The sequence below is a fragment of the Microcaecilia unicolor genome, chromosome 1 (assembly GCF_901765095.1).
Source record: "Microcaecilia unicolor chromosome 1, aMicUni1.1, whole genome shotgun sequence".
NCBI lineage: Eukaryota > Metazoa > Chordata > Amphibia > Gymnophiona > Siphonopidae > Microcaecilia > Microcaecilia unicolor.
Genome location: NC_044031.1, coordinates 680,092,969 through 680,112,822, shown reverse-complemented (window position 1 = coordinate 680,112,822; position 19,854 = coordinate 680,092,969). Strand labels below are relative to the sequence as shown.

The following is a 19,854-nucleotide window of genomic DNA, read 5'->3' as shown; positions in this document are numbered from 1 at the left end:
TACATTTCTTTCATTCAAAGAAATAATATGTATTTCATTTTTTTCTCATATTTTGTTTAAGAATGGTAATCCTTTTCTAGACGATTCCTTCACTGACCTTGTTTGGAGATTTGAAGATCTGTTCAGAAGTTATAGTTAGTCTTCAGAATTAATCACCTTAGGTCTCTCAACTAAACCATTTGGAGACACTGCCCCCAAGTGTACCCCTGAACCCCTCCCCCCCATTTTAGTCTGAGATAAAGTAGCTAGCCCCCAGTACCTTCTGTTGGCTAGATATCCCACAGCACAGATATCCTGAGATGCCCTTTTAGCCAGCTGTTCTTCCTCTCATGCTTCTTGCTTACTTTGAATCTCTTAGGTTCCTTTATCTTGATCTATGATCTCCCCCAGGCCCAGGGTTCAGTAGCTGATGACATGGAGTACTGGAATATATCTTGTTCTCACTCAATAGGGTGCAGAAGAGGCTCATGTTGATTGGGGCCTAGAGAGGCCTCCAAATTCTGAAGTGGTGGCAGCTCACCTCCTGCTGCTGCTGCAGCAGCTTGTTCCTTTGGCCAGGGCCGTAGCAAGCTATGTGCAGGCGATGCAGCCGCACAGGATGCAATGGAAGCTGGGGCGCAAAAATTGCACACCTTCCATTGGCTTACTCTGCAAAGTGGGCGCGATGGGGCATGTCAGCAGCATTTGGGGGGGTGTCACACAGGGCACGCACCGGACTTGCTATGCTCCTGCCTGTGGGACGCAATGTTCCGTACTTGGGACCTTGAGAGACCAACAGACAGAAACTTCAAAGACCTGTCTGGATAGACCTTAGTCTTAGCTTTCCTCTTCCCCACTGAAAGAAAATGACTAGGTAGGTGTTTAAAGCAGTGCAGTGTTGCAACAGTAACATGGAGCTCAGCTGTCTTGCCTCATGGCCATCCAGCTTTCTCCTCAACCATAGGATTTTGAGAGCTGCTGTTGTTCCCTAACCAATACAATCAAGGCAACCTGAACATTTTTACCAGTGTCCTATAGAACCAGTTAGAACCTCATTGCTGGGAGAGAGACAAGGGAAGAAGAGATGGTGAGGTAGACTGGGTACAGAGAATTGGGTATCACTGGGAATAGAGTGTATGGGAAATTAAGGTAACAATGACTTAGGAGGAGATCAAAGGAAGAGAAAGTGGGAAGTTAAATGAAGACAAAGAAAAGGAAAGACTCTGGGGAATGTTGATGGAGGCTCAGAAAAGTGCAAGGCAGCTGTGGGTTCATAATGTATTATTAATATGACTATCCTTGGTAATTTTTGTGTTGTTGTCTTATTAATTTTATCATAGAATTTACACTTCTTGATGCGTTCCATAACATGTTATTAGGTGTACTTGGTTCTTGCTGGTTTTAAGATCGAGCTAGTCTGCTGATCTTTCAGCTCCTCCATGCATAAGGTGTGGGATTTCTTAGACCTGCCAAAGACGCAGACTGTTCTCATTCCAGGAAGGTTTATACCAGGGGTGGGCAACCTCGGCGCTCGAGGGCCGCAACCCAGTTGGGTTTTCAGGATTTCCCCAATGAATATGCATGAGATCTATTTGCATACTCTACCTCTGTTGTATGCAAACAGATCTTGTGCTTATTCATTGAGGAAATCCTGAAACCCCGACTGGGTTGTGACCCTCGAGGACTGACGTTGCCCACCCCAGTTCAGACAGTGGGAGGAAAGGACTTTGTTATTAAGACACATGGAGATATTTCAGCACTCTTACTCTTCTTATTTTCTTTGCTGTTAATATTGCATCTGTTTTATTCTGTGTACATGACAGACAATTTCTTTTCTATTCTGCAGTATTCTGTTCTACTAAGGAAAAGTGAAACAGAGGCCAGAATACAGATGTAACTGTGCAGCCTTTCTATCATCAGGCCATGTGGTGAGACGGTGAGGTTGTTGGAATATTCCCGCATTTGAAGGACAGTGACTTGGTTGCCACGGAGACAGAAGCACATACCAGGAAGCCCTTGTTGCTCCTCCCTGACGTCAAGGCCCCGAAGTGCCTGGATGCCTATCTCAGCACTTCCGCTGGTAGTATGGAGGGGAGAGGCCTAGCCCTGGCAGAGGACAGCCTGTAAACCACGAAAGCAAATGGTGAGGAAAAACAGAGCTTAGGTGCCAGATCCTACAAGAAAATCTTCTATTACCTTGATTACATTGCATTTTCATTTTTGAGGCTGAGCAAGGTGAAATATCACCGGACCTAAATCTAAAGCTAATTGCGTTTCTTTGGTTGAGCTTCCAGTATTTTACAGATATTGCTTTAGAAGACAGGTGAATGAAAGAAACAGTGATGCGTTGATAATATGATGCTGTAAGTTTAGAAGTGTGAAGGAATGGTAGGTACAGTTCTGAAATTATATTGCTGGAAAAGTAAAAGGATGCCAAGAAATACTGAGATTTTACAAGGAAGAAGTGATGGAAGGAAAGGATAAAGGAGAGAGCAAATGGTAGAGATAGAAATACATGGAATAAAATAATTAGCACGGATGCACATGAAAAAGTATAATTTAATTTTGTTTCATTATTTTTGGTTTTATTTTTAGTGAGTTCTATTTGTGACTAGCATGCTTAACATGAGAAACAATAAAAATGAAAATTTGTTCTTCTGTTTTTTTTTTGTTTCAAAAACAACATAGTACATATCTAATATAATAATTCGCACCTCCAACGTTCTGAAGCTGACTCCGTGGCAGCGTGGCAGTGAAGCCGTGTAGTGTTTGTAGGGTTCGTAATTGCCCCACCCTCGAGGGAACTCTGAATAGTTGCCAGGGAAAGAAACGCGACGTCAGAAGGAGAAGGGACCAACCACAGGCCTCGCACTCGCTCTCAGAGCCCCGCCCTCGGAGGGAAGGGAAGGCTGCATATAATATTCACCCACCGGAAGTTTGTTCCCTCCGAGTTCCAGGGTCGTCATCCCTCCCTCCCTCCCTCCGAATTTTAAAAGTCATCCTGACTTACCTCGCGCAGTAAAAAGCGTGCAGGCTTGGCACTTACTTTAGTTTTCCCTTCTCTGTCTCTCAGCTCTGGTCCCGCCCTTTGTGGAAACAGGAAATGAGGGCGGGACCAGAGCTGAGAGACAGAGAAGGGAAAACTGAAGTAAGTGCCGAGCCTGCACACTTTTTACTGCTGCTGCCGGCCGCTGTAACCCCAACGAGGTAAGTCAGGATGACTTTTAAAATTCAGAGGGACACGACCCTGGAACTGGAAGGGAGGGAGGGAGGGGCGATGACCCTGGAACTGGGAGGGAGGGAGGACCCTGGAACTGGTAGGGAGGGGGGACGCTGGAACTTCCATTAAAAACATTAATGGCAGAAGGTTATTACCTTGCTAGTGCCCGTTTCATTTCAATGAGAAACGGGCTTTTTTTTTTTACTAGTGACTAATATTTCCAGTATTGTTTGCAATGAGTGTACATGTCTAATAATTTAGGGCCCTGTTTACCAAGGTGCGCTAGCATTTTTTGCGCATGTTAACCGTGTAGACACCCATAGGAATATCCCTATAGGCGCCTACACGGTTAGTGCGCACTAATTTTTAGCGCGTTAAGGGCCCTGTTTACTAAGGTGCATTAGCGTTTTTAATGTGCCTACAATTAGCTTAAACGCTAACTGTGTAGGCGCCTATAGGGATATTGTAGGCACCTATAGCACGACTTAGTAAACAGGGCCCTAAAATGCTAATGTGCCTCTAGCAGGTTTATTAAACAGGGCCCTTAGTGAGAAAGAGGAAAAGTGGTGAAGAACAAAGCAAAGAAGAAAGGAAAAGGAAAAAGAGAATTATGGATATATGAGAGAGAATTTAATTTAAATACTTATATTCCACCTCTGCCCAGTGTAGTGTATGCAGTGGCTAACAATAAATATAAAACAATAAAAAAGGAGAAATGAAAGAGAGAGAATAGTTTAATAAAGACGAAAGGGTACACAGAATAGATTGGGAGAGAGTAAAGTAGAGAGGAAACAGGGAGATGTGGGTAATTTTATTACGTTTTTGCCCCACATGTGGAACTTGTTTTACATATAGAAAGCGGCTTCGATTCCCACTGCAGCTCCTTGTGACTCTGGGCAAGTCACTTAACCCTCCATTGCCCCTGGTACAAAATAAGTACCTGAATATATGTAAACCGCTTTGAATGTAGTTGCAAAAAACCTCAGAAAGGCGGTATATCAAGTCCCATTTCCCTTTCCCTCTTACCAACTAGTGTGGCCGAATACACACATATAAGATTGCACATAATTACATATTCACCATGTGTAGATGTTCCTGGGAGATCAGTTGGGGCAAAATAGCAATGTACCTGCTTCAGAGTAGGTCTCTGTGGTAGAGCATTTGCACATTGCTAAGATTAGTTCTGGGGGTCTGTTTTATAAAAGCAAATAAGCATCTATTTTCTTTAAATCAGAGAGGAATTAAGTGTCTTTTTTTTGACATTGCATGTAGGCAATGTTACAAAACCAAGCTGTATGAGACAAAAGAGGCAGAAAATAAAGATGAGAATCGAATTGAAATTACCAAATAATAGTGGGTGATGTCACTTTCTCAGATATTGACTGGATAAATGTAACATCGCTAGGGAGGTAAATTTCCTAGACAAAATCAAGGATGGCTTTATGGAGCAGCTGGTTCAGGAACCAACAAGAGGGAAGCAATTCTAGACCTAATGATTTGGTGCAGGAGGTAACGTTGCTGGGACCACTTGATAACAGTGATCTCTGGAGTAAGTACACATAGGAAATCCAATATGTTAGCATTTAACTTTTAAAAAGGAGACTATGATAAAATGAGGAGAATACCAGAGGACAAAAATTTACATCAGGCATGGATGCTATTCAAAAGTACCATCCTAGAAGCCCAGACCAGATATATTCCATATATTAAAAAAAGGTGGAAGGAAGGCCAAACGACAGCCGGCATGATTAAAAAGTGAGCTAAAGGAATATCCTTCAGAAAATGGAAGAAGGATCTGACTGAAGGTAATAGGAAATGGCATAAGGAATGGCATGTCAAACGGAAAGCACTGATAAGGAAGGCAAAGAGAGACTATGAAAAGTAGATTCCACAGGAGGCAAAATAAAAACTTTTTAAATATATATTAGAAGCAAAAGAATCAGTTGGACTGCTAGATGACTAAGGGGTAAAAAATAAGGCCATGGCAGAGAGATTAAATTAATTCTTTGCTTCGGTCTTCACCAAGGAAGATGTGGGAGAAATACCGGTACCAGAAAAGAGATTCAGTGGTGATGAGTCAGAGGAACTGAAGCAAATCTCTGTAAACCTGGAAGATGTAATGGTGTAATTTGATAAATTAGAGTAGCAAATTGCCTGGACTTGATAGTATACAACCCAGAGTACTGACAGAACTAAAAAATGAACTTGCAGAGCTATTCTTAGTAATATGTAATTTACCTTTAAAATCAAGCATGGTACCGGAAGATTGGAGGGTGACTAGTTTTTAAAAACGGTTCCAGAGGTGATCCAGGAAATTATAGACCAGTAAGCCTGACGTTGGTGCCAAGAAAAAGGTAAAAATTACTAAGCATATACGTAGGCATGGATTTAGTCAGTGGAAACCGTGCCTCACCAATCTACTACATTTCTTTATAGGGGTGATTAAACATGTGGCTAAAGGTGAACTGGTTGATATCATGTTTTTTGAAAGTCCAGATACACATGATTCCTGAGAAAATTAGACCCTATTATGGATTAAGAACCAGCTAAAAGATAGAAAACAGAGAGATGGGTTAAATGGTCAGTATTATCAATGGAGAAGGGTGGATAGTGGGATTCCCCAGGAGTCTGTGCTGAGACTGCTTCTTTTTAACATATTTATAAATGATCTAGAGATGGGAATAAATAGTGAGGTAATAAAATTTGCTGATGACACAGTTATTCAAACGTGTTAAATTGCAAGAGGATTGTGAAAAATGGCAAGAGGACCTTGCGGGACTGGGCATCCAAATGGCAAATGATGTTTTAATGTGAGCAAGTGCAAGGTGATGTATGTGGGGAAAGAGATTAGGAATCATCACCCATGCAAAGGATCTAGGTGTCATTGTTGATGATACGTTGAAAGCCTTTGCTCAGTGCACAGTGGTGATTAAGAAAGCAAATAGAATGTTACGAATTATTAGGAAAGGAATGGAAAACAAACCTGGGAATGTTATAATGGCTTTGGTCCATGGTGTGACTGTATCACAAATATTATGTGCAATTTTGGTCACTGCATCTCAAAAGAGATATAGTAGAATTAGCAAAGGTAGAGAGAAGGACAATGGAAATGATAAAGGGGATGGGACAACTTCCTTATGAGGAAATGCCAAAGCAGCTAGGGCTCTTCAGCTTGGAGAAGAGATAGCTGACGGGAGATATGGTAGAGGTCTATAAAATACCGAATGGAGTGGAACGGGTAGACGTGAATCGCTTATTTACTCTTTCCAAAAATACAAGAACCAGGAGGCATGCAATGAAGCTACTAAGTAGTAAATCTAGAACAAATCGGAGAAAATATTTCTTCACTCAACGTGTAATTAAATTCTGGAATTCGTTGGCAGAGAATGTGGTAAAAGCAGTTAGTTTAGTGGGGTTTATAAAAAGTTTGGATAATTTCCTAAAAGAAAAGTCCATAAGTCATTATTATGATGGATTTGGGAAAATCCACAACTTTTTTTTTTTCTAGGATAAGCAGCATAAAATCTGTTTTACTCTCTTGGTATATTGCTAGGTACTTGTGAACTGGATTGGCCGCTGTTGGTAACAGGAAACTGGGCTTGATGGACCTTTGGTCTTTTCCCGTATGGCAAAGTTCTTTTAAAGAAAGTGGAATTGTAAAATGGGTTACCATATGGAGAAAGAAACTATAGCAGAGAAAGGTGGGGAGTATTTGGAGAGAGGGAAAGATGCAGCAGGTAAGGAACAGTTACTGAAGAAGATAACATGGGATACCTGTCATTCTGCTTCCTTCTGTCTCTCTTTTGGCTGTTTTGTTTTACTTTCTTCAATGCTGTTTGCTTTTGTTTTACAACTTTTTAATATAATTTTCTTTTCTTCTATTTGAAATGTTCAACTTCGTAACTGCAGATAGAGAAACTCTCTCTTGGAACAGGTACAGTGATGTGGTCCTTTAAATCCTCCACATCTGGAAGCCAACAGGGGAGAGGGGTAGGTGAAAAGGACAGATGAACTGTGGCCCCATACTGAAAGGTAGTTGTCCAGCTTTTGGTGCAGAAAAAGGAAAGTGATAAATTCTGAAATTTGTGATTAAATCTGTCTACCTAGCTAAAGTTGTATAGACAAAGTCAAATCAATTCCACATAACCAGTTGGAAAAATCTTTGTCTAATTTCCCTTGCATTGCAATAAAACAAAATTCCTGGGGTTTACTTAATGCCATTTTTGCATTTCTACATTCCTAGTCCAGCAGATGTACACAGCATTTTTAGATTATTAACTTTTCCATTTCCAAAATATCTTCCCACGCCCTGATTTAGTATTGATAAAAGTAGCTGTTGTCCCCTTCTTGGTAAACTTAAGCAGTTGTTTTCTTATCATATGACAGGACAGCAAAGGCCAGTACTGGACTGATGATGATTCTGATGCAGACAATGAATCGGAAGAATTCCTGTATGGAGTCCAGGTAAGTAATTCCACCTGATATTGAGCCCAGGTGGTGAGCATTTTTTTCTTTAAACGCTGGCCACTGGGGGCAGAAAAATAAAAATATTTTGTGGCGGTATTTGGATACTGACTGCTGGTGAATTGCAAGCAGTATCTGGTTAGTGGCGATATTCAGCTGCTATCTGGTAGCACATACAACAGCTTTTTTTACTGTCTAAAAGGCTACTTATTTGGATAGCACGCTGAAAATTGCTGCAGTCTGGATGACTTGTGTCTTAGCCCTGACTGTATGGTGCTGAGGCAGTCTGTAAAGACATTTGATAACACTGTCTAGAGCACTGTCGGCAACATTTTTCTGGGCAGCAGGATAAATGCTTTTAATTATTGGCCCCTGTGGTAGCATGGACCTGCGTCCAGGTTTGGAACCCTCAGAAATACATCCATCCAAAGGGATGGAAGCAAAACAAAAACAAGTTTTTTAAAAAAAAATTGTACGTTCATGTATACAAGCCTTTTTAGCTTACAGTCTGGATAAAGCATTATCTCTTTATTTACCTGCAGTCTTCTTGTAGTCCTATCCCTGACAGGTTCCACAGTCTCAGTATGCATTCAGGGTTCCTGTAAACTTCCCATAGTCTTGTCCTTGACAGGCTCCACATTAAAAACACACCCAGGCCTTCCTCTAGCCTGGTCTCAAGGCCTAATAACTTATAGGGTTTCCAGGTAAACCTTGTTCTACCTAGAGTAAGTTTCTGCCACTCTGCTTCCCTCTACCTCAGGAAATACAACCTCAACATGGAACACCCAGGGAGGATCCCTTCATCTTCTTCAGGACCTCCATCCTGTTCTGCCAGAGGGCTTTTAACTTACTGCTCTCTGCTTGAGCCCCACCCTCCTGGCCAGACAGACTGACTAAGCTATCCACTGCCTTAAGGTAGCTCAGTTCCAGCCTCAGTGAGGGAGTGTTCTTAAAAAAAACCCTGCCTTCTACCACCCACTCCCTCACAGCCCTGTTGTGTTTAATCCCACAGTCAATATGGCATGATAGTGATAGTACAGGGGAGAAGTGTCGTGGCATGTTAAACAAATACTCAGTGTCCTGTATGTTGGTACTGAACACTCAAAGGCTGCACTAACATTACCTCCCACTGGTCCTGTTTCAGTTTTCTGATATGTACCCTGACTCATTCTTATGCAGAAGGCCTTCCATATGTGTATCCTTTCATACATTTCCTTACAGACGATCTGCCATACACCCTCCTGGTCACAATGGGAGGATAGGGACGAGACAGTGACTGATAGATCACCAGGGGAGGTATTGGTGGGAAGCTTTGAGGACACTTATTTGGCCTTGGGGAGGGGTGCTGCCACCTTGCATATCTGTGGCTGAGAATGTAAGTTAAAAAAATACTGTGAGATAAGATTTATTAAACAGTACTGTTCAGGAAGCAGTAGAACTAGAGGTCATAAATTGAGGTTGCAGGGTGGGAGAATTATGAGCAATGCCAGGAAATACTTTTTTCATGGAAAGGGTGGTGGTTGCCTGGAATGTTCTCCCATGGGAGGTTGTGATGACAAAAACAGTGACTGAATTCAAAAATGCATGGGATAAACAGATGAACATATGAATAGCTATACTGGGTCAGCCCAGTATCTTGCTTCCAACAGTCTTTGTACTTTTGAAAGAGTGAAAAATTGATTCACATTTACCTGTTCTGTGCATTGCTTTGCATTTGTCCATATTAAATTTCATCTACCACTTTGGATGCCGTGTCTTTCAATTTCCTATGGTCTTCCTGCAATTTTTCACAATCTGCATGTGTTTTGACAACTTCGAATAGTTTTGTGTCATCTTCAAATTTAATCACCTTCTCCCTTGAACCTCACAATGCCATTTTGGCACTTTCTCCTATCACTTAAATATCTAAAAAATGTCTTGTCCCCCAATGTTACCGTATTGGCTATCTTTTCTTCCATTTGCATTTTTGATTTCCTGACAGCTTTTCCAGATACTCTTAACTTTTCTAGGTATTTTTGTCCATCTTCCTCTTTCTGAGTTGTCTTGTAATTTATGAAGGCTAATTTTTTTTACCTTACCTTTTCAGTTACTACGTTTGAGAACCAAAGTGGCCTTCTTTTCCTCTTACTTTTATGTACTTTTCTAACATAAAGGTTTGTTGCCTTTAAAATAGCTCCTTGTGGTTTTGTGCACTGATGTTCTACTTCCTTTAGCTGTTCCCATCCAACTAAGTCTTTCTCGACATATTCTTCCACCTTGCCAAAGTTAAGTCTAGGACCTTCAATCTCGAATAAGCTCTCCCCTCCTGTGTCGTAATATTGAATCACACCATTTGGTGATCACTAGATGCCAAATGATCTCCAAGCGTAACATCAGAAATACTCTCACCATTTGTAAGCACCAGGTCTAGAATAGCTCCATCCCACGTGGGTTCCGTTACCAACTGCTGGGACAATTCTTCTTGTAGAGAATCCAAGATCAACTTGCTTCTAGACGACCTCGCAGCAGGGATGCCCCAATTGACATCTGACATATTAAAATCGCCTATCTGTAGTACATCCCCTTTCCTAGCTATCTTGTGAATGTCTTCAATTAAATCTCTGTCCATTTTTTCGAACTGTGAAGGAGGCCTGTGTGTAAATTTTCCATTCCCTTTTTCCAGATTAACCCACAGTGCTTCTTCCTTACCCAATATGCCCTGCAATTCTGTCACTTTGACATGACATATTAAAATCGCCTATCTGTAGTACATCCCCTTTCCTAGCTATCTTGTGAATGTCTTCAATTAAATCTCTGTCCATTTTTTCTGACTGTGAAGGAGGCCTGTATGTAAATTTTCCATTCTCTTTTTCCAGATTAACCCACAGTGCTTCTTTCTTACCCAATATGTCCTGCAATTCTGTCACTTTAATATTATTCTTAACATATAATGCCATTCCTTCACCCTTTTTTCTTACCCTGTCCTTCCTGAATAGATTATATCCAAGTATAACTCTATCCCAGTCATGGTTCTCTGTGAGCCAAGTCTCAGTGACTGCCACTAAATCCAAGCCGGCTTCTACCATTACAGACTTTAGATCTGGAAATTTGTTTCCCATACTACGGGCATTGGTATACAGAGCTCTCCAGATGTTACTGTTTTCCCCATTTCTATAAAGATATTTGATGTCGTACATTTCTGAGGGTTATTAATGACTTTGGGGCTTTTCTCACCCATCCCCAGTGGATTTAGTTTAAAGCCCTCTTTAATATATTAGCCAGTCTGTTACAGAATAAACTTCATCCCTTCTTTGATAGATGGACACCATCTCTGCTCAGCAAGTCTTTGAAAATCATCCCATGATCTAGGAGACCAAAGCGTTCACATTGGCATCTTCCACGCAGGCACACACTTAACTCTAGAATGTGAGCTTCCCTCATTTGGCCTTTACCCTTAACAAGAAGGATTGATGAGAACACCATCTGATCACCTAATTGCTTCACCCTCTGTCCCAGAGCCATGAAGTCATATTTGATATGTCAGTAGAATATCTAGCAGTATCATTTGTGCCAACATGGATGAGCAGTATAGGATAATGGTCAGTAGGCATGATGAGTCTCGGCAAACTTTCTGCTACATCTCGAATCTTGGCACTAGGCAGACAGCACAGGTTGGCAGGTAGGTGCCTCTGTACCCCTCAGAAGGGAATCATCAACCACCTCAACTTCTTGCTTCTTATTGGCCACTGATCCATCAGGTTTGGAATGATCTGGTGATGTGTCCAGCTGTCCTTTTTCTGCACAACATGTCCTTTGGTGGAGATCCCTAGTGTCTCTAGATGCGTTTCTGGGATGGATTTCTGGTTGCCACAGATGCTTCTTAGTCTCGCCACCCCCTCCATTAGTTCTTGTTCTTCTTGCATGACAGATTCAATGTGCATACGTTTAGCACATGAAAAAAGTCTGTCACCTTGGCTCAAGCATTTAGTCTGCACAGAGGCAGAAGCTGTAATGAGAGCAGCAGCTTTGGGGCATGATGTTTCTTAGCTATAATTCAAATGTAGGAGCTTTTTGGTAGGTTTTGTTTCTTTCTATTCACCAGAACAAAGTCCCAGCCTTATTTTTTCTATCACTGAGATTTCCTTCAGTTCCTCTGCATCATCACTCTTTAAATGGTACAAGTAGATCTTACATCTTCTTCCATAAAGACCAAAGCAAAGAATTCATTCAGTCTGTCTGCTATGGCCTTGTCCTCCCCGAGTTCCCCTTTTGTTCCTTCATGGTCTAACAGTTCCATGGATTTCCTCACAGATTTTCTGCTTCTAATGTACCTGAAAAAGCTGCTGTTATGATATTTTTTCCTCAGTGGCAAGTTTCTCTTCATATTCTCTTGTAGCCTTGTTTATCAATGCTTTGTATTTAACTTGCCAGTGCTTATGTTGCTTCTTATTTTCTTCATTCAGATCCTTTTTCCATTCTTTGAAGGATGTTCTTTTGGCTCTAAGGGCCTCTTTCACATCACCTTTTAACCATAGTGGCTGTCATTTGCACTTCATTCCAGCTTTGTTAATACATAGAATACGTCTGGTCTGGGCTTCCACGATGGTATTTTTAAACAATGTCCAAGCATGATTTAAAGTCCTAACCTTTGCGGCTGATCTACATAGAAAAAGGATGGAAACCAATTAAAGCAAAACTTAAATTGTCTCATAGCTTGACTGAGCTTTGATGGCAGCTTCAGAGGGTGGGAAGTATCACCAATGCTGGGTCCTGTAAATTGCAAAAATAGATCAGCATTGAGGCTAGAGTGGGCTTTGATGGCAACTCAAGTAGTTGGGAAGTTTGACCAGTGACAGGCAGACGTCTACTGTCTGTGCCCCAAAATTGGCAGGGTAAGATGGAGATAAAATGTACCAGTCTTTAATAATGAAGAAGTGGAACTTGATGGGCAGACTGGATGGACCATGCAGGTCTTTATCTGTCGACATTTAGTATGTTACTATGCTTTTTGCCATGGTAAAACGATACTTCCATTGCCCTTTAATACAAATTAGGGGCTCGAACTGTTCCACTTTTTTTTTTTGTTACATTTGTACCCCGTACTTTCCCACTCATGGCAAGCTCAATGCGGCTTACATGGGGCAACGGAGGGTTAAGTGACTTGCCCAGAGTCACAAGGAGCTGCCTGTGCCTGAAGTGGGACTCAAACTCAGTTCCTCAGATCCCCAGGACCAAAGTCCACCACCCTAACCACTAGGCCACTCCTCCACTTTCAGTCCTTGAGTTACTAGTATAAAGTCTTTTTAGAGCAGATAGAACAAAATCATTATGATTCTTAAGGAAATAATCAGATTTAAAGTTTTACAAAGCTGCTCCCTCCATTAGGAATTTAAACAAATCGGAGTGCTGCTCTGTATCAGAACCCCATGCAGACATTGCGTGGATATGTGTAAAGCATGAACAGAAACCCAAAGAACTGCGGAAAAGGATATTTTTGGAAAGCATTAGGGATATGGTATAATAAACAGTAAATCTGTCCATATACAGTTCTATATTTAAACCTCACAGTCAATGTTTTTTTTTTTTTTTTTTTTTAAACCAATCCTACCTCTTCAGGTAGTAGGTAATCACACGAATCTAGGCTGTAACCTCCTCATTCTATAACAGGTCACCTAAAATTAACCTTTTTTAAATTTCTCCTTTGTTTTTTCTTTTCTGCTCTCCTCTTTGGGTTCTTCTATTTCTCCTTTGTTACGCTTTCATTTTTGTCTCGTCTATAGTTTCCTGCAAGTTGCTCGTTTCTCTTTGTTTTGTCACTATTTTCTCACATTTCTTCTTGTGTTTCTGTTTATATTCTGGGTCTGTCTTCTATGCAAGGAGCTTTAAACACAGCTATCAATATTTCTTTCAGGCTGATACACTTTTATCTCCTGTCTTATATCTTCACCGCCTCTGTTCTACCTGTATTTCCAGGGCACGTGTGCGGCGGATTTATACCGACACCCACAACTTGATGCAGACATTGAGGCGGTGAAAGAGATTTACAGTGAAAACTCTGTGTCTGTCAGGTAAAGTCCAAGACCAGATGTGTTTATGTTTATTAAGACTTACTATACCGCCCAAGCTGACTAGCAGAACTGAGCAGTTTACAAATTAAAATACAAAGACGAGAACTATAATTATTTGACAGGAAAGTAAAATAAGCAGCCAACAATCAGGGTATAAGAGTAAGGGTAGACAGAGGGATGGGTGAGGTTAGATAAGTGCCTACATGCGTACAACGTGTGTCAAATTAGAACTACCGCCCAGCTACTGCGTGCCCCGGGTGGTAATTCTAATTTTGGACACGCAGCAGAAAATAATTTCTATTTTCTACTGCGTGGCACTAACCAGGTAAGTCAATGGTGGCAGTAAGGTCTCGGGCCCAAAATGGACGTGCGCTGATTTTTATTTTATCACACATCCATTTTCGGCAAAAAAATAGCCTTTTGTGCAGGCACGCTGAAAAACGGATATGTGCGTGTCTAATACACGCGGCTACACTAGCGCAGGCCATTTTTTGGCTTGCTTTAGTAAAAGGGTCCCAAAGTGCTTTAAAAGTAAGAGTAAGAAATATGTATTTGATATGTTATTCATGGGAAGCCAATGAAATTTCTGAAATAGAGGAGAGACGCTATCAAACGTGCATGACAGATGAGTTTAATGGCCATATTTTGAATTGTTTAAAGTTTTTTGAGATAGGTACACGGTTTTGATTTCAGTATACTCTGCGGTCATAAATTTTAAATGGTTTGTATTGCAGCAAGTACTGTGGGTACTTTTTAAATTTAAAATTTTTTTTTTTATCTGTGGTCTCTGTTTTCAGTGGAAAAATATACACTTTCATTTTGAAAGTTACCTAAGGAAAAAAAAAATTACCTGTTAGGAATGCTCATTCATTAGTGTACATTTGACTCATTACCACACCTTAAAAAAATTTAGGCACTCTTTTAATAAGCTGCGCTAAGAAATTAGCTTAATGTGTCCTTATGCAGGACTTTCCCATGCACTAAACCCATTTTTAGTGCATCCATAGAAAAGGACTTTTTTTTTTTCTATTTGTTGAATGTATGGCCATGTTAGTGCACAACCTTTGATAAATATTACCATGGGAGCACTTGCAGCCATTAACCACTCTGTGCCCCTGACTCGTCCTCTCCAAAAGGAATAAAAAAAAAGATACGCAGATGACAAAACCAATGTGGAATGCTTTAGTGTGCCCCGTGTTAGACCATTTTTGCTGTTAGGCGCACATTAGTGCCTAATTCAGCTTAGTAAAAGGACCCCTTGGTGGCACAAAGCCAATTTAACCTGTGTTAACTTACCATGCTAACTTACCAATAAATTCACATTAAATTGATTTTTGTCTATATTTAGTAAACTAAACTAAAAAATCGAGAACATTTCTGAAAATTCCAAAAATTAACTAAAATATTTTTACTTGTGCCCATCCCTGGTACCTGCAGAGGCTTGCACCTGCTTTTTCTGTGGGCAGATTTTCTGACTTCAGCAAAGTACTTTTTGAAAACACAAGGCTACATATGTCCTAGCAATTCCTGCCCTAATCTTGACTCCACGATTGTAGGTAAAAAGACAGATACATGGCTTTTGAAAATGGCTCTTCTCCTGTGTGATAATTGTGTATCTGATTATGGAGAGTGTATATGTGCCTTTAAGGTATGCACTTCTACCCCTTACAGATATCACAGAGATATAGCTACATAGCTTATTCACCAAAGCCATGTGGGCTCTGAAATACTGCCTGTGCTAGGATTCAGTCCTAACATACTCTGTAAACACTTGCATAGTGCAGCATTCATTATAGCCATTGTGAGCTAGATTCTATATTTGGCACCTAAAAAATCCTTGCCATCCTCCGCTCCCCCCCTCCCCGCATAAGCAGTATTTTATAAGCTGCACCTAAAATTTGGCACAGTTCTATAGACTTAACGGTTAAGCAGAGAGGTCACTGTAAATTTAGGTGCTGCCATTTGCACAAACAAAAACATGATGCGAATGCCCGCACCTAAATTTACATGTGGAATACTGTCATTCTACAATTAATGCATGTAACTCAAAACCACACCCTCAATCCACCCTGAAGTGCCCATGTTCCTCACAATTTCACACCCCCTTTTTTGGCCCATGCGTAAACTTTAAGCGCGGATCACGAGTCTAACTTTACACGGGTAAGTCCCAATTATGTTATGTACATATATAAGTTAGATTCTGAGCCCAGTAGGGACAGTGCGAAGTACCTGTAACAGGAACTGTAAACTGCATAGTCGCCTCAGGGATCACTTGTATATTAAGTGCTGAAAATAAATAAATTAATAGAAAAGTGTTATATGGGTCTTTGAATTAATTCAGTGTAAATTTTTAGGTCTTTTTACCACCTCTCTAAATCTTCATATACCAGTTACCCACAATTTGTAGAGATAAAAGACCAAGGCTGCCGCTTATGAGAAAAGTAATTTATTTACTTACCAAAGTACGGATATATAAAGGTACAGATATAATTAATAGTTTCTCATGGGAGAACGGGCTTTGCTATACAAAGGTATTATCTGAACCCGTTTCTCCAAAGTAATGATTTGGTTCAGCTGCTTATATACTTTTATGTTAAACAATGTTTCACATTACTTTAGCACTTCTCTTCCTCAGAGATTGTTCTGTTCTCTGTTCTCACCATCTATTTTCCCTTAAGTTGCTAATCCACATTCTCCTGTTTATTTACACTGGCCTCCCTCTCATGGCTGCTTGCACGCAAGAATGTCTTATCAGATCATGAGTCTCTGGCTCACATGCTTATCAGCCTTTTGCCTTTTTGCTCTGTCTTGTTTCAAAGTGCACACCCGTGCTCATTATTTACACCTTCTAGTCTGCAAATATCTAGAGATAGTTCATTGCGGATGACACCAAAGACTAGTAGAGACAAAACTCCAGAAGATACAAAACTGTCAGTAAATTTCTATCTAAACAGAAAATATTAACAAAAATATTATTGATAAAACACTGTGGAGGAGTGGCCTAGTGGTTAGGGTGGTGGACTTTGGTCCTGGGGAACTGAGGACCTGAGTTCGACTCCCGGCACAGGCAGCTCCTTGTGACTCTGGGCAAGTCACTTAACCCTCCATTGCCTACCGCATTGAGCCTGCCATGAGTGGGAAAGCGCGGGGTACAAATATAACTAAAATAAAAAAAGAAAATAAAAACCCTGCCAAATGGCAACAATAATGTGTCTAAAAAGATGCAACAATACTACTTACTCCTTACCACACTTAGGGGCCCTTTTACAAAGCTGCGGGAGGTCTAACGCATGGGTTGTGTGCGCCAAATTGGCACTACCGCTGGGATAGCGCGTGCACCTGGTGGTAATTACGAGTTTAGACATTACAGGGGTTAGCACAATTGCACCTTGAACCACCGGTGGAGACCCCAGATCCAAATGATCAGGTAACTGGCACTTGCAGAGGCTGATATGGAGTTACGGGCTCGATATTCAGCTGGCAGTGATCAGCATTTTGCTGACTGCTGCTGGCGCTAAACCTGCAAATTCAGTGCCGGGCCATGTCACTTTCCCGGCAGTAATTGGCAGTGTGGCCATGTTGGGGTGCGCTGCATGGTTACTGCGTGGGTAGTGTGTGATCCTTTACTGCTAAGTCAATGGCTGGAGTAAGGGCTCAGGCCATAAATAGGTGTGTGCTAGTTTTAATTTTTGCATACGCCCATTTCCCGGCCCATTAAAAAAGGCCTTTTTCCCAGTCGTGGTAAAATGTGGCCCACTTCGTGCCCAAAAGATGCGCCCACACTACTGCAGGCCTTTACAAAAGAACTGATAATTATTAAGCAAACAAATCTCTCTAGCTAATGAATTCCACAACGATGGCATTCAGTAATGAAGGAAAGAATCAAACAGCTTCCTTGATCTAACTAGTCTAACTGACGGAAAACTTGGCAACATCTGGTTACGAGTTCTTCTATTACTAGTGAAACTGTTATGGAAAAAAGTAATGAAGTCACATGAATGATTTAACGTGACTAGAAAAAATGAAATCTAATTGGTGCCAATAATTGTTAAAACAATTGTTGGCACTAATTGGCTCATTCTGTTAAAATTGGGATCACACCTAAATTTGCGCACACAATTTTTGGCAACTTTTTTATAGAATCAGGGTGAGTATGTTAATGACTGAGCCCTCGTTACTGGAGAAAATTATGGATCACTGCAAAATTCTTTCTTTCCCTCTCTCCCACCTAGTACCCTCAGCATCCCTATCTTCCTATCCCTTCCACCCAGAATCCTGAGTAGCCCCAAGCCCTCCATATTCCCTGTATACTGTCTGCATTGAACCACCCCCATTCCATATCTTGGATCCCCTTCAACAGTAGATTACACCACTATCACCCCCACCCCCAAATTCTGTACAGCAAAAGTTCTCCTCTACTAATATTGAAGATCAGCTTCCATCGCCCTAATTGCATGACTCTCTCTGCCATCCAGGCCCTCTGGCGCCTTCCAGTCTGTCAGAACCCCCCCTTCCTTTACCAGTATGGGGACAGTCACTCCCAGAATGGTATCTCTAAGTGCATCTTATCACTGTGATCTGCATGTGTGAGTCACGATGTGAAGGCGTTTGTAGTGGTGTCGTTCCAAATTGATGGCCAAGTCAGTAGGAAAATAGTGACTTATCTTCCTGCTGTATGGTGAGAGTGGGATGCTGGAAAACTTGGAGGGGGAGGGTTATGAGTATAATTTGAAGCAGCAAACTTAATTTTCAGTGTTGGGGGAAGAGTTGTGAAAGGGAGGATTCTTTTACTGTAGGAGGGTTCAGGGTGAGGAGAACTTGAGGCTGCTTAGGATGCTGGATAGGAGGTTGGGGAATGCTTGGGGATAGTGGGGGTGCTGGCAAGGGGAAGGCAGATTAGCATGCCTGATGTTCACATCTCGTTCCATTGCTGCATCTCAGGATGAGCAAAGTTTTCTTGCTGTAACTTGCAAATTTTAGTGAATGCAGAACCTTTTGTAAAATGTATACAAGGATGTGCAGTTGGAACATCCATTTTACAAACCTACACATGTGTAAAGAGAGCTGCATTACCATGGGCTTTACATGTGTGAATACTGGCATCTACGCACATAGGCACCGGTTTTGGAACATACACTGTATGTGCTGGATTTTTAAAATGCTGAGGGTCAAAGAAAACAACAGGGCAACCGGTCTGCAAACTCCAAGATGGAAAAACAAAAGAGCAGATCGATAAGAGAGAAAAATATAAATTTATTATATGACAAAAATATTCAGAATTAGCCTTTTGTTTTTCCTTCCTTTTTAAAATGCTGTACATATGAGAGGAGCAAGTTAAGGAGCCTGATGAAATAGCTCTTTTTTTTTTTCTTAAAATTTTAAGGTGTAATTAGACAAGGGGAACCACCGGTGGAGACCCCAGATCCAAATGATCAGGTTCTGGCACTTGCAGAGGCTGATATGGAAATTGTTTTTCAAATGGACATGTGTTCTCACCATAAAATGGGAGTTATGGGCTTAATATTCAGCCTGCAGCCATCAGCATTTTGCCGACCACTGCTGGCTCTAAACCTGGAAATTCAGTGTCGGGCCATGTCCAGGCACCTGCATTGAATTTCAGGGTTTGTGGAGCTGGCTAACACGTAGCTCAGTGGTTTTCAAATCTGGTCCTGGAGTCACCCCAGCCAGTCAGGTTTTCAGGTTACCCACAATGCATATTCATGAGTGAGATTTGAATGCACTGTCTCCACTGCATGCAAATCTCTCTCATGAATATTCATTGTAGATATACTGAACACTTGACTGGCTGGGGTGCCTCCAGGACCAGGTTTGGGAACCACTGACCTAGCTAATTAAGTACAATATTCAGCACTTAACTGGCTGTGGGTTATCACATAAAGATGGGACTGACTTTTTGTGGTCCTATTTATGCGGTTAAGTGCTGAATATCAGCACTTAACTGGCCAAATGCTGATTCTGCCTTGGAACACTCGCAAATGGCCGGTTTTGTGTTTGGCGCTAACCAGTTATTTTTAGTGGCTGGTTAAATCACGATGAATATCAACCCCTTTATATATACTTTTTAGGCCTGCCCAAACCATGCTCCCTTGAAATCCCTGCGTCTGGGGTATCTGCAGGTGTAAA

At 41.3% G+C, this 19,854-nt stretch overlaps 1 protein-coding gene across 5 annotated transcripts in view; it reads left to right on the top strand.

Moving 5' to 3' along the window:
- PARP6 (poly(ADP-ribose) polymerase family member 6) overlaps positions 1-19,854 on the top strand; it is a 116,885-nt gene that overhangs the window by 6,351 nt on the left and 90,680 nt on the right. For all 5 annotated transcript variants that reach the window (XM_030190369.1, XM_030190368.1, XM_030190372.1 and 2 more), the window contains exons 2-4: positions 1,826-2,122; positions 7,586-7,663; positions 13,616-13,710. In XM_030190369.1, coding sequence (XP_030046229.1) covers positions 2,120-2,122; positions 7,586-7,663; positions 13,616-13,710 — 176 coding nt within the window. In that variant the 5' untranslated portion in view covers positions 1,826-2,119. The remainder of the gene's footprint in view (positions 1-1,825; positions 2,123-7,585; positions 7,664-13,615; positions 13,711-19,854) is intronic.